This window comes from Oxyura jamaicensis, chromosome 20, assembly GCF_011077185.1.
Source record: "Oxyura jamaicensis isolate SHBP4307 breed ruddy duck chromosome 20, BPBGC_Ojam_1.0, whole genome shotgun sequence".
Taxonomy (NCBI): domain Eukaryota; kingdom Metazoa; phylum Chordata; class Aves; order Anseriformes; family Anatidae; genus Oxyura; species Oxyura jamaicensis.
Genome location: NC_048912.1, coordinates 10842757 through 10857603, shown reverse-complemented (window position 1 = coordinate 10857603; position 14847 = coordinate 10842757). Strand labels below are relative to the sequence as shown.

Sequence of the window (14847 nt, the reverse complement as noted above, 5' to 3'; positions counted from 1 at the left end):
CAGTAAAAGAGAAGAATAACATAGTAAATTATTAAAATCTCATTTCTCTTTTATCTGGACTTGCAGCATTCAGTGAATAATAGAATCTTATATACCACAAAACTGCAGGCTACTGTGTATGTAAAAACTTGCCTCACTTGGCAAAGCACTGTAAATTTCTAAGTGAGAACTAATTAATCTGAAGAGTGTTTCTACAGCATCGAGATTTCAGATGGTTTCAGAGCACTGAAATTAGAACATTTTGCCGTTAGCTTCAGTGGTCAGACTGAATCAGAAATGAAAATAACTCTTTGACACATTTCCTGCAACAGATTTCGGTAGCAGGTAGTACTTTACACTGAGTGTCTAGAATGACTGAAGGCAGAACTTTTATTTCTATGTAGATTTCCTAAAACTGTGATCAAAATTTCTTCTACCTTCTGCATCAGGTTTTTCACAAGGTCCTTAATCAAAAAGACAAAGCCAAAACCAGATGTACACATTATTGTTAGAACTTCCATCTAAAACCTAGCACCAGTTCTCCCCAGAGATCACCTCCGACACAGGGAAAGGTATAATTTGTCACAACTCAGCTCGACTTTATCTTCAAAGCAGCCAAAAGTGTGTGCTGGGTTGGATTTTTTCAACATCAATGCTGTTTGAGCCAAGAAATGTTTCCAAAGGATGATGCTTGAATTCACCAGGCAGGGACCAGCGCTAATTAAAAGCTGGTCACTCTGTTCCTAACTCTGCTGCTGACATTATATAAATTGGGGCAAGTCATTTCCCGTGTGTGCCCAAGCCAAGCTATTACTTGGAAGCTCCTTGAGACTAATTTATACAGAAACTAATATTACACATCCCGACTACTGTTGAATCAAACAAATGAAATGAATCAGTGTAAGTTCTTCAGAACTGCACCGTACCAATCAGTGTAAGCTGTTAATGTGTTAGGGTCTACTTTCAGATGTGTGAGTGCTGGCAAAAGAATTTGAACAGAGCAATGAAGTTGCACGCAAATCTTTGGAACACTCAGTATTCTCAGAAATGTAAGTAACACTGCGAAGCACCACATGGGATATGTAAGCTGCTTTAATAATAATAAATTTATTAAGTGGCAAGAAGCCACTCTGCTTTGTAAACGGATTTTACGCAATCATAGCCCCCCCAATTTTTTCCTCATTTAACATGAATACATTCTGTAATTTGAACATGAAAGATTTATGTAGAGGTATGCTCTGGATCACTTACAGATTTTACTGGTCAGAAATACATTACACATGCGGAAACAGCACCGTATTAAGACTAAAGGCCTTTTCTCATTATATCTCCTTTACTACTAAGTTAAATTGTCATTGAATATGCCAAAACTACAGTTTTCTTTTCCTTATCCTGTGTTCAGATATGTAGTGGGGCCTGCAGAAACGTCTGATAAAACCTCATGTAATATAAGTAATTCAGAAGGCTTTTTAAGCAAGAACTGCAGTTGCTTCTTCAGAATAGAGAGAGCTTCTCATGCATTAATGCACTTAGTTTGGTTTCATGAGGTGCTCAGAGGAAGACGTGCCTTCCTCCTGGTACAGTTAGCTGAGCCTGGAGTCTGCACCACTGATATTGTTCAGCAACTGTTTGCACCAATAATTTAAAAAAACACTAACAAAAAAGAATCAGGCTGTTTTTATCAGAAACAAGTAATAAATCTTATGGTAGTAAAAAAAATGGCAATTTCTGACATGTGACATTTTCATTGCTTGAAAACAAATCAGTGCAAAGTGAGGTAACACATGCACCCCATCACATAGGGCTGGGGGCGCGCTAAATCAAGCGCCGCCTTTTGGAATCCCTCTCCATATCCTCAGGGGGAGAGTCTCCGTTGCACCCTAGAGGGGAAACCATGTTTAGCAAAGGGTCTTCAGATGCCCCTCCAAACAGGGAAAGCAACAAAGCCACGCCATAGCCAGTAGCTCGTTCACCCTGGAAAACAAGAACAATTCACATTTCAGATTGTATAATATGGGCTGTTTGACTTTAGCTACTCATCAAAAGCATTGACAGCACACAGGCATAGCAAATACTGGGAGACACCATCAAGCCTGCTTGACTTAGGCTTTTGTATCCTTACTGCTATTGCAATCTGTCCCTGTTAGATTAAACCAACACATCAGTTGATTCACAAGAACAGAGCTCACAATGACTTCAGGATGGGCTTATGGTAGCATTCTTCAAGGCAGAGCATGTTCTGTCCACAGGGCCGTGGATTTGGAGCACGAGCTGAATAAGCTGGATTTACAACAAAGGTGGGTTGGGGGATGAGGAGTAAATTGGCAAGTTTTTTTTTTTTTTTTTATGGGAAGAAACTGCACATGTTCCATCCAACAGAGGAGGAACCCCAAGAGCAAATAAACGTTTTGTGTGAGGGAGGTGGGTAAAATGTCAGAAGTCCTATGAACATACTCACCGCATGAACAGGGGCAGCAATGTCTACATGGACCCAGACTCCAGGCCAGTCAAAACCGATGTGAGAAGCGATGAAGAGCCCAGCACAGGAGCTTGGAGTATTGTCTCGGTCCTGTAGGAACAGTAAAAATACAGTTGGTCTTGCAAGAAAAGTAAGTGTCAATGTTGTCTTCTTGACTATAGAAAAGACAGTTGTGCAACTCTAATTCAAAGCTTAATGGATGGCTCTAAAACCCAGTCTTTAGTCATGTATACTGTAAATGCTTTAATTCCTGGGTAGGAATCTGGTCCTGCTTTTTTCTTCTTCTGCCCAAACTAATTTCTGCAGTGTTTTTGGAACTTACTGCACACTGTAACTCTCGAATTCTGCAAAAGCAGCTGCAGAAATCCCTGAGGTCTCTGTCCTCAATTTCCTGTTTCTTCCATTCCCAGTTACTGTCTCCAATGGTTATATGTGATCTGAGGAATGTTTGATTTTATTTCTTAAAAGGTCTCCATCCAGGAATTCAGCATTCATCTTAAGGTTATGTTTAAAGGGCAAGCAGCCCATAGGTAACTTTGCAGCAGGCTACCCTGTTTAAAATGGATGCTAAATATCAGTGGAGTGGCATTTAACTTGCAAAATCCCCAATTAAATGGTCTTTGAGGTCCTAATATGATCGATTTCTAAAAGATTACAGCCCACAGGAAGAACTTTCAGACGGCTATCAACACATGAACACGTGATCCAGAATACACATAGGAGCATATTTTTATTTAATAAAAGAAATGTAAAGAAAAACAAAAATCTTACTGCAACAGAGTTCTTCATATCAGCTACAGCAGAGGTAAATTCACTGAAGTGAAGCTCAGGGCAATACACAAGAGGATGGACCAAGTCTCCACAGTTCCTGCCAGCTTTCACACATGCCTTTTCCCACTCCTCATTATTGGTAAGGACAGCAGCATGATACTTTCCTGTAGCAATTCCCTAATGAGATATATAACAAAATCAGGAAGGATTCACCCTGACAGTGCTACATAGGATAGTTCTGTACTCTCAGCATTAATAGCTGCTTTCCATCTAACAGAACCACCAAGAAAAAAAAAACAAAACATTAAAAGAACTTGACAAAAGAAAGTAGTGCTACAAACATAGACAAAGACATTGCAGCTACAGCCAAATCTCTTAAAATTGTATGTATGATACACAGACACTAGAAGGATGCGCCCCCTGTCCACTAGCAGGTCTGTATCAATACCTGAGCTCCAGTAAGAGTCGCCATATCAAGAATGATGTCAGCTCCAAGATCTTTGCATGCGTAAGCTACTCCATCGGCCAGTATCAGCCTCCCTTCTGCATCAGTGTTATTGATTTCCACAGTTCTAGAAAGAAAAGAGGGTATTTAATACAACAATACTTCAGATTGCAAGTTAAGACTCATCTATCCTGACTAGAACACTGGGTTAGAAAGCAGACTCAAACCTTATGTACTTTCCGACTTTACTCTGCAAGACTGTACTGCTACATATTCCACTGTTGTAAGTACCCAGACAGAACAAATGTGGAAAACTGTAATAACAGTACTGTCGGCACGGTACTTCACTACCTGTCAGGCCTGTATAATGCCCAGCATGTCTGGCTGGGATTTTACTAATTACTGCCTTCCACTAAGTATCACACTTGGTTTAAAACCACAAGAGATTCTTAGACAGTCCAAGCCTGGCTATGTAACTGAGACAGTACAGACTACAGATGGTCACAGAAAACTGGTCGTACTGCAACAAACACAGGAACCTGAGTGCTTTAAGGAAACTTCATCTCATGACAGACGATACGTATCTTGATGTTCACTTACATACCACACAGGTCACTCTAAGCATGCAGAAAACTCACTACTGTGGCTGTCTGAAATCCTATTAGCAATCCTTAGGGAAGCTGTTGAGGTTCACAATCTATACAGTACTCAGACATAGAGCCAAAGATGGTTTCCTCTCAATGTTTCTGGGAAAGATATAGACACAATCTTACTTTCCAGAGTAAAGAACATGAATATCATCAGGTCTTGTTGCACGTGGTCCAACTGCATTCTCAGCCAAACAAAAAACAGCATGAAGATTGTCTTTAAAACCCTGTAATAACAATAGGAGAGAAATAGGTTTCAGTTCACACCAAGCTCATTTATTTGGACTGAAATCAACGCGGGATTATGATTTTATGGCAGCAATGCCACTAATTACATAGGAAATCTATGATAAATATCTTATCTTGTAGCTGAGGACAAGGGTTACAGAAAGCAGGCAAAGAGAAAACACGCAATCCTGACTTTAGAGTTCTGAACTCACCAGAAAACTACTGGGCTCACCAAAAACACACCTTAAGCCACAGAACTACAGTATCCCTGCATGAAAATCAGCTGAATACATCTCCAAAGATGTGATACTTTAATTTCAGTACAACTCCAATACAGACTCACAACAGAGATGTCTGAACTTCATAACCCCTTCACCTTTTGTAGTCAGAAAGGAAAGATACAAGTAGCAGATGCTTTCAGCATGACAATGAGAAAGGCTTGTGACAGCATGTTACACAGCCAGTCAGGATGCCTGGGATTATTTTCCAAACCCTCTTTTTTTCCACTGCTGTTATTTAGTTTCCAATAACAACAAAGACACAACTGGGGCCACCTGAGAAACTGAGCTCCTTCCTATCACTTCTTCAACATTGCGGGAGAGCTTACAGTACTAATGGAAAAGGATGGAAATAATAAATGCTAATACGCAGCCATTTGTGAACTCTACACTTTCCTAAAAAAACAACCCCAGATGAACAGATTCCATCTCTGATAATTTTGCTGGAAAGCAACTTTGACCATGGCAACCCTGGAACATGGTACTCTTCCACATCTCAGTAGATGTATCAAATGTATCAACTGCCAGCAATGCAGCTTACAGCCCAAAATTAAGCCTGGAACACACTTATAATACATGCTACCAGTACCTACCTTCTCTCTTTACATGTGAAAGTAAAAATTATCCATGGCTAGCATTAGTTGTTTTCAATTTTTATTTTTTTTGTAAATATAAAATTCCTGCTATGAAGGACACAGCATTTTCAAACTCTTATTACCCCTTAACCTTCTCTTTTCTGCCAGATCCCATCTAGTTTACTTTGGTTCAAAATCAAGCACTTATATAGTTATGGATATTTTAAAATGTTAAGATTTTGTTTGTACAATGACTGTATTATGTGGAGAGATCCTACGAACACAATGGGAGGCAGCAGCACTGAACAAATAAAAGCATCGTTCCTCCTCAACTGGGATAGCTAACCTTAAAAACAAACTCCTAGGGAAAACAGGGTCAGTTTTACTATGAATCTCTTGATAAAAGTCCTGTAGCAAAAGTACTGTGGGCTTGCTGAATCAGCCTATGTTCTAAAGTCCAAAGGACAAATGCATCATCAAAAACTTTCAAAAATAACACACAGCCTCCAGAAACCATAAAATAACTTTATAGCTGCTAGTCCAGCCAGTGGAAAACAGCATTGTAGATGAGATACCCTTTCATCTATGATCCTTTCCTCTTCCAAAATTGTCTGCAACAAAAAACCACTCTATGAAGAATCTCTTACTGAATTGCACCAAATTTTCGTCCTACAGTTGGGAGATGTGGTTAATCTACTGTCAAAAAACATAAACCCACTTCCGCTATCATCTCTGCCTTTTATTGAACCTCATCCTGCAGCTTTTTAAAAGCAGGATTCCCTGTGTTAACACGCAGGAGGTGAGAAGGATTTAGAAAATGTATTTTCTCTACTTCTTTGTGTTGGAAAGCTCACAATGGATAGAATGCATTTCTGAAGGAAAAAAACTACTCACTTGTGTTTGCTATCCAAAGACTTTTAAAATCACATTGTAAAGTTGTTGAACAGCATGTAGGCAGATGATATTTTCTGAAGATGGATAATAACCTTTGCCCCTCTTCCTACTGAGCTTTCTATCCAACAGAAGTTTAAACTTCTTTGACAAAGTACAGCTAATTTAAACCTCTTCCAGATTTATATTATTCTTAAGAGCATTAAAAAGAAAAGGTCTTGAAACAGTAACAAAGACAAATTATTTCCACTGCCTACTTGAATACATTTTCTGCAAGGATTTAATTAATGAGTCTTCTTGCGCAGGGTTTTAATATTAAGCAGTGATAACATTCTCTTGTTTTTACATAGGAAGGCACAGACTTCTTGTGAGGTATGACAGCTTCTTCAGGCTCCGTTTGTCCAAACATATTACTACCAGTTTATTCATTCGTGTATATGAAATAACTGATGACTTACATTCACAGCTACTGCGACTGTGAACGCAGCTTGTCAGTGCAGATAATTACATGCACACATACTTCTGAAACAAGGACTGAATCACGGAGAGAATGTACCACATGCATGGTTTTACCAGACTCTCCCAAAGCACTGTAGAAGTTCTAGCTTTTGTTCCTTGCAAACATGTGATTTAACTTTCTGAAGAACTTTGTTATGAAAACCTCGCAGTTTTCCTATGATGCTGCTCAGAAATGTGTTTTCAATTTTAAGTCTCTGCAGATAACTGAAGTTAACAATTCTTCCACATCAAACGTACTGCTAAGGCCAAGGCACAGAGCTAAACTGTTGAGAAATTGGAATTTGGCAATGATCATCCCCTGGACAAAGCTTCCATCAGATCCATGCATTAATCTGCAGCAGTACAAGTTCTTTGAACTTTGGATACTCCTCGGAGGCAATAGCTGCTCTGTCAGCAAGACTCAGTGACTGAATTTGTGGAGAGGGCAGAGTTTTATTGGCAGCAGCTACTTCATCTCCCCAGTTCATATTGTTAAAGCATAATGTACATTTAAAAAAATCTTCATATTTCAGTGCTTGGCTTCTTCTCAGCTCCCCTACAACTTTCTGACCACAGGAGCCCAACAAGCAGCTCCTGATGAGACTAGAACTGCCACTTCCCTAGTAGGTTAATATTAGAACTGGCGCAGGAGTTGGAATATGGATAGACTTCATACCCTGAGTTGCTCATCCTTTTCTTTGCTAAGGGGACAACAAAAATTCCCAAAGCTTAAAAAAAAGCTTTCTACCTGGATAACTCAGGTATGAATCTGATTAAAGGAACTACAGTCAACTCAATCCTCAGAACAGATCCTGAAGCTCAAGGAAGACTCTTAATAAAAAGTTAGCACTTGAGCAACTTCTCACAATTCCCAAGATACCAGCAAAGATTTGAAATGCTTTCCTGAAATAGCATAAAGAGCAGAGTGGCCCAAGATCACTAAAGGCAGTGGCAGGTCAGAACTTCAGGATTAGGCTGGCCGCCATATCTGGGAATATATCCAAAAGCCAGCCTGCTCTTTGGCAATGCTAGGCTACATGATATCAATTAACACATTTTACTTACTTGCTTTACAGTGGCTTTGAAGGCACCCAAAATAGCAGCTGCTCCACCACAGTCTCGCTTCATTCCAGGCATAGTAGTCTATTTCAACAGAGAGAGAGAGAGAGATTTTTTTTTTTAAAAGAAAATTTTTGATTTGAGTTTCAAAGTACAGCCTGATAAAACTAGTATTTCTGATGCTTCTACAACTCTGGTCTTAACAGTGCCATAACAAATGCAAGGAACACATGCACGTACTTTTTTGTGGATCTTGCCTTAGAACTGTAAAATACTAAACCTCTACTGCTAGTTTGATAGATAAAAGAAAAACGTTGATTACAAGACATGCAAAGTCAACTCAAATGCGTTTTGGATCTTTCTCCAAATCAGAAATGAAACATCTTTGTTTCCGCTTTCTTCTAGCAGTGTACAATACTTAAGGGGCAAAATACCCAGTAGCTCTGTAAAATATTCCTTGATTTCTATATAGCCTTTTCTCATGGCATTTTGTGTCTGCACAGATGATGGTAAATCAAGTGTTTACTCAAACAGATACTCTTTGGTTTCTATGGACATTAACAGAATTATTTCCATCAGGAAACAACACAGTAAGCAAAGACAGCAGAAGTGTTTACGTACCTTTCCCTTAATGCTGAGTCCTCCAGTATCATACACAATACCTTTGCCCACCCATGCAATGGTCTGTGTAGCACCATCTGGAGTGTGACTGAGAACTGCTAAGGCTGGAGGATGCAGAGCTGCCTTGCCAACCCCATAGATACCTGCAAAACAAGACAAGCAAGAAAGACTGCAAAAAGCAATCTCTGGCTATATCTTGGAATACTATGGGCTAGAAAACTATTTCAGAAATGCGTAAGTAAAATATCACAATGGAGATGATACAATATCCCAATTAACTGCCAGGAAAAAAGTGGAATTTTCAACAAGATATACCTCCAAAGCCTCTCTCTTTCAGCTCCTCATCTCGAATAATGGTAGGAGTAATCCCAAGATCCTTGCCAACTTTTTTGATTTCCTTCATCATTAAAAGAAAAAAGACAAAGTCAGTCATCGGGACACATTTGTGTCATAAAACCCACATGTGGGTTTCACATGATTTTGCACGTACACACATGCAAACATTCACTGTTTTGGGACTGATGCTGGTTTCCAATGGTCCAATTTCACTGACACCCTTGATTATTTAGTATTGCATGAAATGCAAATCTGACCTTTAAGCTCTGGCAAGAAGAGAAATCTTCAAAGGTAAAAGCCAGCTGTTCATTTTATTGAACCATGATGAAATAGGGCAGGAACATTTTCACTCTCAACAGCTTTCCAGATCTTGATTTGCAAGCATGTCAACTTCTGTCCCATAATTTCAGAAACTTATCACCATAGGGCTTAAGAAAGCACTAGCACTGGCAAAGGAGCCAGTGTCATCACCTCTTCTGACTCCCGGTTCCTTACACCAAGCATTATACTATCTCCTTTCAACTTTGGTAAGTTGTACTAAATATTAATGGTAAAGAAATAGCCTGAGCATCCTTGAACAGACTCTTTAATATGTCTCCTAGCCTGACACAGAGGTTTTTCTCAGAGATAGGAACACTACTTCTTTATTGCTGTAGTCAAGACTTCCAACATGTAACTCTTGCTCATCAGCTGTATTACCCACCTCCAGGAAGTTATCTGTGTTCATCTCATTGCAAGGGGTGTCCACGATTCGAGCAGCCAGTCTGACTCCTTCTGTAGCACTTGCCAGGCACTATAAAAAGAAGTGAAGATACTTAAGAACCGACCTTGGTTTAGGTGGTTTTCTGCATAACTTTGCACCTAGCCCTAAGCAGCCTACACGGGATGTTTGATTCCTCTGGAGCACAGTAATGTCTAACTGCAACTGATCGCAGGTGGCTGAACAGTACTGACTGATGTCAACCAAGCTAACATTTTTCATACGTGTTAAGCAGAAGATATTTTGTCCTGTGCTCTGATTTCTAAGCAACTGGATTCCTTCCAGTGAATTGATTCTGCAAAATTAGTAGCGTTCTCCGCTTTAAAAGCAAGACCAAGAATGCAGAGCAAGGTGGAGGGCTGGAAAGACAAGATAAAACAAATCCAGGAAACCACAATGAACTTGTAGTCTACTTGGGCTGGAAACCTGCAGAGATTACATAATGTGCAACATGTTTTAATATAGCAGTCAGAATGGTTCAGTGCAATAGAGATGAATACCATAAGACGTTCTATATGGCAGGCACATGGGGAAGGTGAAACATGAGATATCTGGTGAAACATGCAGGCATCGACTACCTCGCTCCTGTGGCAGGACTGGCTGCCCTTCACCTGGACTGAGAGAAGACATACCTACGCAAGAGTGGACCGAATCAAAATGGCTCACAGCAAGCACGCTGAAGCTGTTCCTTTAAAGAAGCATCCTCCTGGCAAAGAGGACAACGGAGGCACCAGAGGCTAAGCTTTAACTTTCAGCTCCTGGGAATCAACAACTTGAAGCAAAAAAGACCAGGTGGAAGGGAACTCTGTTCAAGTTTTCCAGTAGCCACACTACACCGAAGACCACACACACTGCAGAAGGGTGAGTCAAGATGGGTTTCAAAAGAATCTGATGTGTTGGCTAGTTATTTGTGCTGAGGTATCTGAAGTTTGGCTTGGCCAGACTGGCCTAAGGACTCTATATATTCTGTATCCCAGCAGACTCATAAACCTTGGCTTGTTTTGGAGTGGTGCCTGATTCCCTACAATTACTTTGATTGCTTTACTTCCCCTAAAGGGATAAGAACCTCCTCAGGAGCCAGACTAAGCTGGGAGTGATTCACCACTAGGGTCATGCAGGTAAAAGGAGGTGCTCTAACCTAAACGACAAGTCCAAGGGAATCAATATGACACTCACAGAAGTAAGCCGTGCCTGAGTTTGGCTTCCAGGGTACTCAAGAGAACCAAGATAAGAACGATCTTTAGTAATTGCCCTGTAAAACTGTGACAATCCCTCCCAGACCTCACCATAAAATACCATGGACCATGCAGTAGGTGTAGCATATGGCAACATGCCTAGCTAAAAAATGCTACCACATGCCTCTTCCACGCTCTCAACTAGCTGTCTGGTGCTGGTTGAATTTAAGGGGTGAAAACTTAGCTCGGAGGAAGCCAGCAGTTGTTTGGCATTGACATCAAAGGGAAGAATGGGAGAAAGATTTTTTTTATTCTTTTTTTTAAAGAAATAAATCTTTTTTATTATTATTATTTTGGGGTAAGGGAAAATTCAATGATCAACTGTTGTACTCACAGTACACCTCTCTTTCTCACTTCCCTGAAGATTGGTCTTGCATCATTTGTGGTAGCCAACGCATTTAGTAGAATAAGAACAAAGTATGCAGTAGAAGTTCCAGAAGGAAAAAAACACTAAAGCTGCAATTCTGCGAATTTCAGATGTAGCAACAGTCTCCTCCATCAGATCACAGTGTCAATGTGCACTGAAATACAGATCTGGAGCACTGACCTGGAAGTTGCCTAACAGCTCAAGTGCAAACCTTGAAAAAGCTTTTAAGTTAGGATCTTGAAGATCAATTCCCTAGAATAATAAAGGTTACATGACTTGTAGTTTCCTCTCTAAAATAGTCAGGTGCAAGGGAAACGATCTTTGACTACCTGCTACTGAAAGACGGCTCAGACAAACACTGAACTGTTATGTATAGCTCATCCCCAAGCTGGAGCATTTCTTCAGGGGTTTTCCTTCTGGCTACAGAACTCAAAGAGGTACATCACACAAATATCAGAAGCCACACATGATCCCAGAATAAACAACTCTTCAATGGCACCAATGTGACACTCACCTACACAACCACAGACAGATTGTGCCCAAATAAAAGAGAGCAGCCCACACACTGAAGGTAACAATATTAAACACTAAAACCCTACTATTTCCATCTATGATAAATGTGAGAAAAGTGGAATCTCTGTGTTACTTGCTTGGTGTTTTACACCCCTGAAACGTACATTCTAGATAACATCTTCAGCCTTTGCTGCAATAATATGTTCAATATTTTTACTCACGCATGCTCGAAACTGAACAATTTCAAGGAACCTTGATCTAGAATTCATTTCTTACTTTAGATACAACACCTATGCCATACGTAGCCTGAGGTACACATTTGTGCATGCAACAAACTGAAGAAAATAAAGATTTCAGAAAATAACGAAAACAACTGATCACAAGGGGAAGGGGGGAACAAAAGCCTACTTTAAGCGTTGCCACTTCTATTGGTCCATTGTTTTGTCCAACCAGGAAAAACTCGACCGTTACAGTTTTCTTCTCTGTGCGTCTCGATGCACTGGACCGATGTGTAAACAGTGGGAAAGCCCTGGCCAACGCACAAGCAGAAGCGAAAACTTCAGACCGCTCACAGACCATCTGAAACAAAAGCCAGAAGACAACCGAGTCAAGTAACATCAGGGACATGAAGACTGCCTTTAAAAGGATTCACTACCATTGGCAAAGAGGAAAAGAACTGATGTCTGAATGGAGACACACTCATACATTGCACTTTGCTTGGATGGAGGAGCAGTACAAGCAGCACCAAAGTAAACTCATTCAGCTCAGTTCCTACGTGGACATGAATTATGTTGCTGGACCTGACTGTGTAGGAATTAAGGGAACTAGACTGCTTTAATTATACCTGCCTAATTAACACCGGTTAGCCTACGGATTTACACAAAAAAGCAAGGGAACCATCAGTATGTGTTTGAAACAAATAACCACATTCTCATATCATTACTCTCGTTTTAATATCAACCCAAACCTTTTTAACATATAGAATATTTTTCTGATGTTCATTACAGAAATTACCAATGGAAAGAAGTTTTAGGTAAATATCTCTAAATTTAACTACAAGGGAAAAATATGAGTAGAGTTAATACTCTTGCAAGTAAGTTTTCCAGGTGAAGAGTATAATTAGATTTTGTTATTGACGCAGACTATAGGAGCTTTCTGTAGTAAGCTGGAACTCTGGTTTAACCTGGAGAAGCCATAGAAAGAAAAACCACCAAATTCATCAGGCTCATGCCGAAGATGACCAAAGTAGTGCAAGATCTTTTCCTGCACAGGATTCGTGCTGGAATACTGGTTTATATTAAGATTTCTAAAACTTAATGACTAGTTCAAGTCACCTAAAACTGGCTATCCAATATAGACATAGCACTCTGCAGTCCACGTCAGTCTTCTAAAGCATGATATGTACCATGTGCTAATGCCTTAAATATATATAATTTTAAATCCACTACTGGTTCCCTTTGCATGGACATTACTGGTTGAAAGCATTCCATATATATCCATCCTTAATTCCTTCCAACTGTTTGAGCATGCATAAGCTATTATACTTTGGTCCTTTGGTCTTGTTTACGCTCCAGAGCAAAACCATTTATAAATGCTGGTATAATTATACTGGTAACACTCATCCACCTCTTGTCTCCTTGGATACAGCTAAAATCCCGAAAAGTCAACAAAATACTAGACATTTCACCAGAAGCATTTTCCAACAGCCACTTACAACAATACATCTGTTGACACCTCCTGGAAGACAATTTCTGACCAGGCGGGTGATGAACTGAGCTGCAGATGGACTATTGTGTCGGCTGACCCTGGAAGGCAATGCAGCCACGGTGGCATAATTCAGGTAGAGAGGACAGCTGTCGGTCGGGTTTGGATTCAGAGTGCTTAAAGCAGACTGCCATATCTGGGGAGAAAAGAATTGAAAAAGAAAGAACTGTATCAGACTTTGTTTCCAAGACCTAAAATCCTTGATTTAAGAATGCTTCAACATAGTTGGAATGAGGTGGAAAGACATTCTGCACACCCTTGTTAAATGCAATAACCTCTATAACAGTAAAGAAACAGGAAATATGATGAACCCGTTTATTAATCAGAAAATAAACATGTGCTTTCCATTACAAGTATCTCTTAAGCCATATGAATTATAATTTAAAAACATGCCATTAATGCAAAGGCAGCTTCGGACACTTTTAAGTTGAGACCATTTTGCTAGTGATAAATAGATGGACTGATTTACTAGTCCCACGTTATTCTTTCATACAGCAATTTAATTAAAAACAAAAAAGGTTAAATATTGTCGTATGAGACTCAAGAGCCCAACAAATAAAACTGCCAGGCATCTAGCAACCTAAAAGCTGCAATGCAAAACATTTATCGTTTTGCCACAAGCCATCAACACCATCTAAATAAAAATAGATCCACATACTCCACAGCAATAACTGAAAGCAAGGGAGGAGGAAAGAGATGCGGTATCTTTCACCCCTTGCAGGCAGTGCAGCTTAGTCTCCAGCTTGCCATCTGCCACCCAAGAACGTGTATTTCGGTAATTATTTTAATTCCAGTCAGCACCTTGTCATCTGGGAGGAATGCAAAGCACTTTTCACCCGTCAAAGCGGGTAAAAGGTAAGAGCTGTACGCTTTAAGGGGCAGCGCTGCCCACAGCTCCAGCAACTGGCTCTAGCCACAACCCGGGGTGCCCCAGGGCCTCGGGGACACCCTGCAGCACCAAGGCGAGCGGCCCACCGATGGGTTTCGCTTTTCATTTTTTCGTAAGAGCCGCCTCGGGGTGATTTTAGGGCACCGCTCAGTCGGGTAAAGCCCCTTCCCGCTCCTGAGGCCGTGCAAAGCCGGGTTTCCCCCGAGCAAGGCCCGGCAGGCCCCGGCCCCTCACCACGGCAGGCCCCGGAGCCGCAGCCGGGCGCTCCCCGGCCCCCGGGACGGGTCCGAAGCCCCCCGGGGAGCGCCCCGAGGCCGCCCGGCCGCAGCCGTGGCACGGCGCGGGGAGCACCACGAGGCCGGGCCGGGCCGGGCCGGGGAGAGGCGGCCTCGGGAGGGGCCCCGCGGGCAGCCGGGGGAGGCGGTGGCGATGGAGGGGCGGTGGTGGTGGTGGTGTGGGGGGGTCCGCGCTCCCCCAGCCCGGCCTCACCTCCTCGGTGACCCGCGGCTGCA

General features: G+C 41.2%; 1 protein-coding gene across 1 annotated transcript in view; it reads right to left on the bottom strand.

Moving 5' to 3' along the window:
* Window positions 1-1053: 1053 nt before the first annotated feature.
* The window catches only part of NPEPL1 (aminopeptidase like 1), a 21171-nt gene continuing 7377 nt past the window's right edge, over window positions 1054-14847 (bottom strand). The window contains exons 2-13 of the mRNA XM_035344152.1: window positions 14825-14842; window positions 13397-13582; window positions 12091-12261; window positions 9511-9600; window positions 8787-8868; window positions 8472-8614; window positions 7857-7934; window positions 4448-4548; window positions 3678-3801; window positions 3230-3406; window positions 2438-2548; window positions 1054-1953 (exon numbers count right to left, since the gene is read on the bottom strand). Coding sequence (XP_035200043.1) covers window positions 1795-1953; window positions 2438-2548; window positions 3230-3406; window positions 3678-3801; window positions 4448-4548; window positions 7857-7934; window positions 8472-8614; window positions 8787-8868; window positions 9511-9600; window positions 12091-12261; window positions 13397-13582; window positions 14825-14842 — 1440 coding nt within the window. The 3' untranslated portion in view covers window positions 1054-1794. The remainder of the gene's footprint in view (window positions 1954-2437; window positions 2549-3229; window positions 3407-3677; window positions 3802-4447; window positions 4549-7856; window positions 7935-8471; window positions 8615-8786; window positions 8869-9510; window positions 9601-12090; window positions 12262-13396; window positions 13583-14824; window positions 14843-14847) is intronic.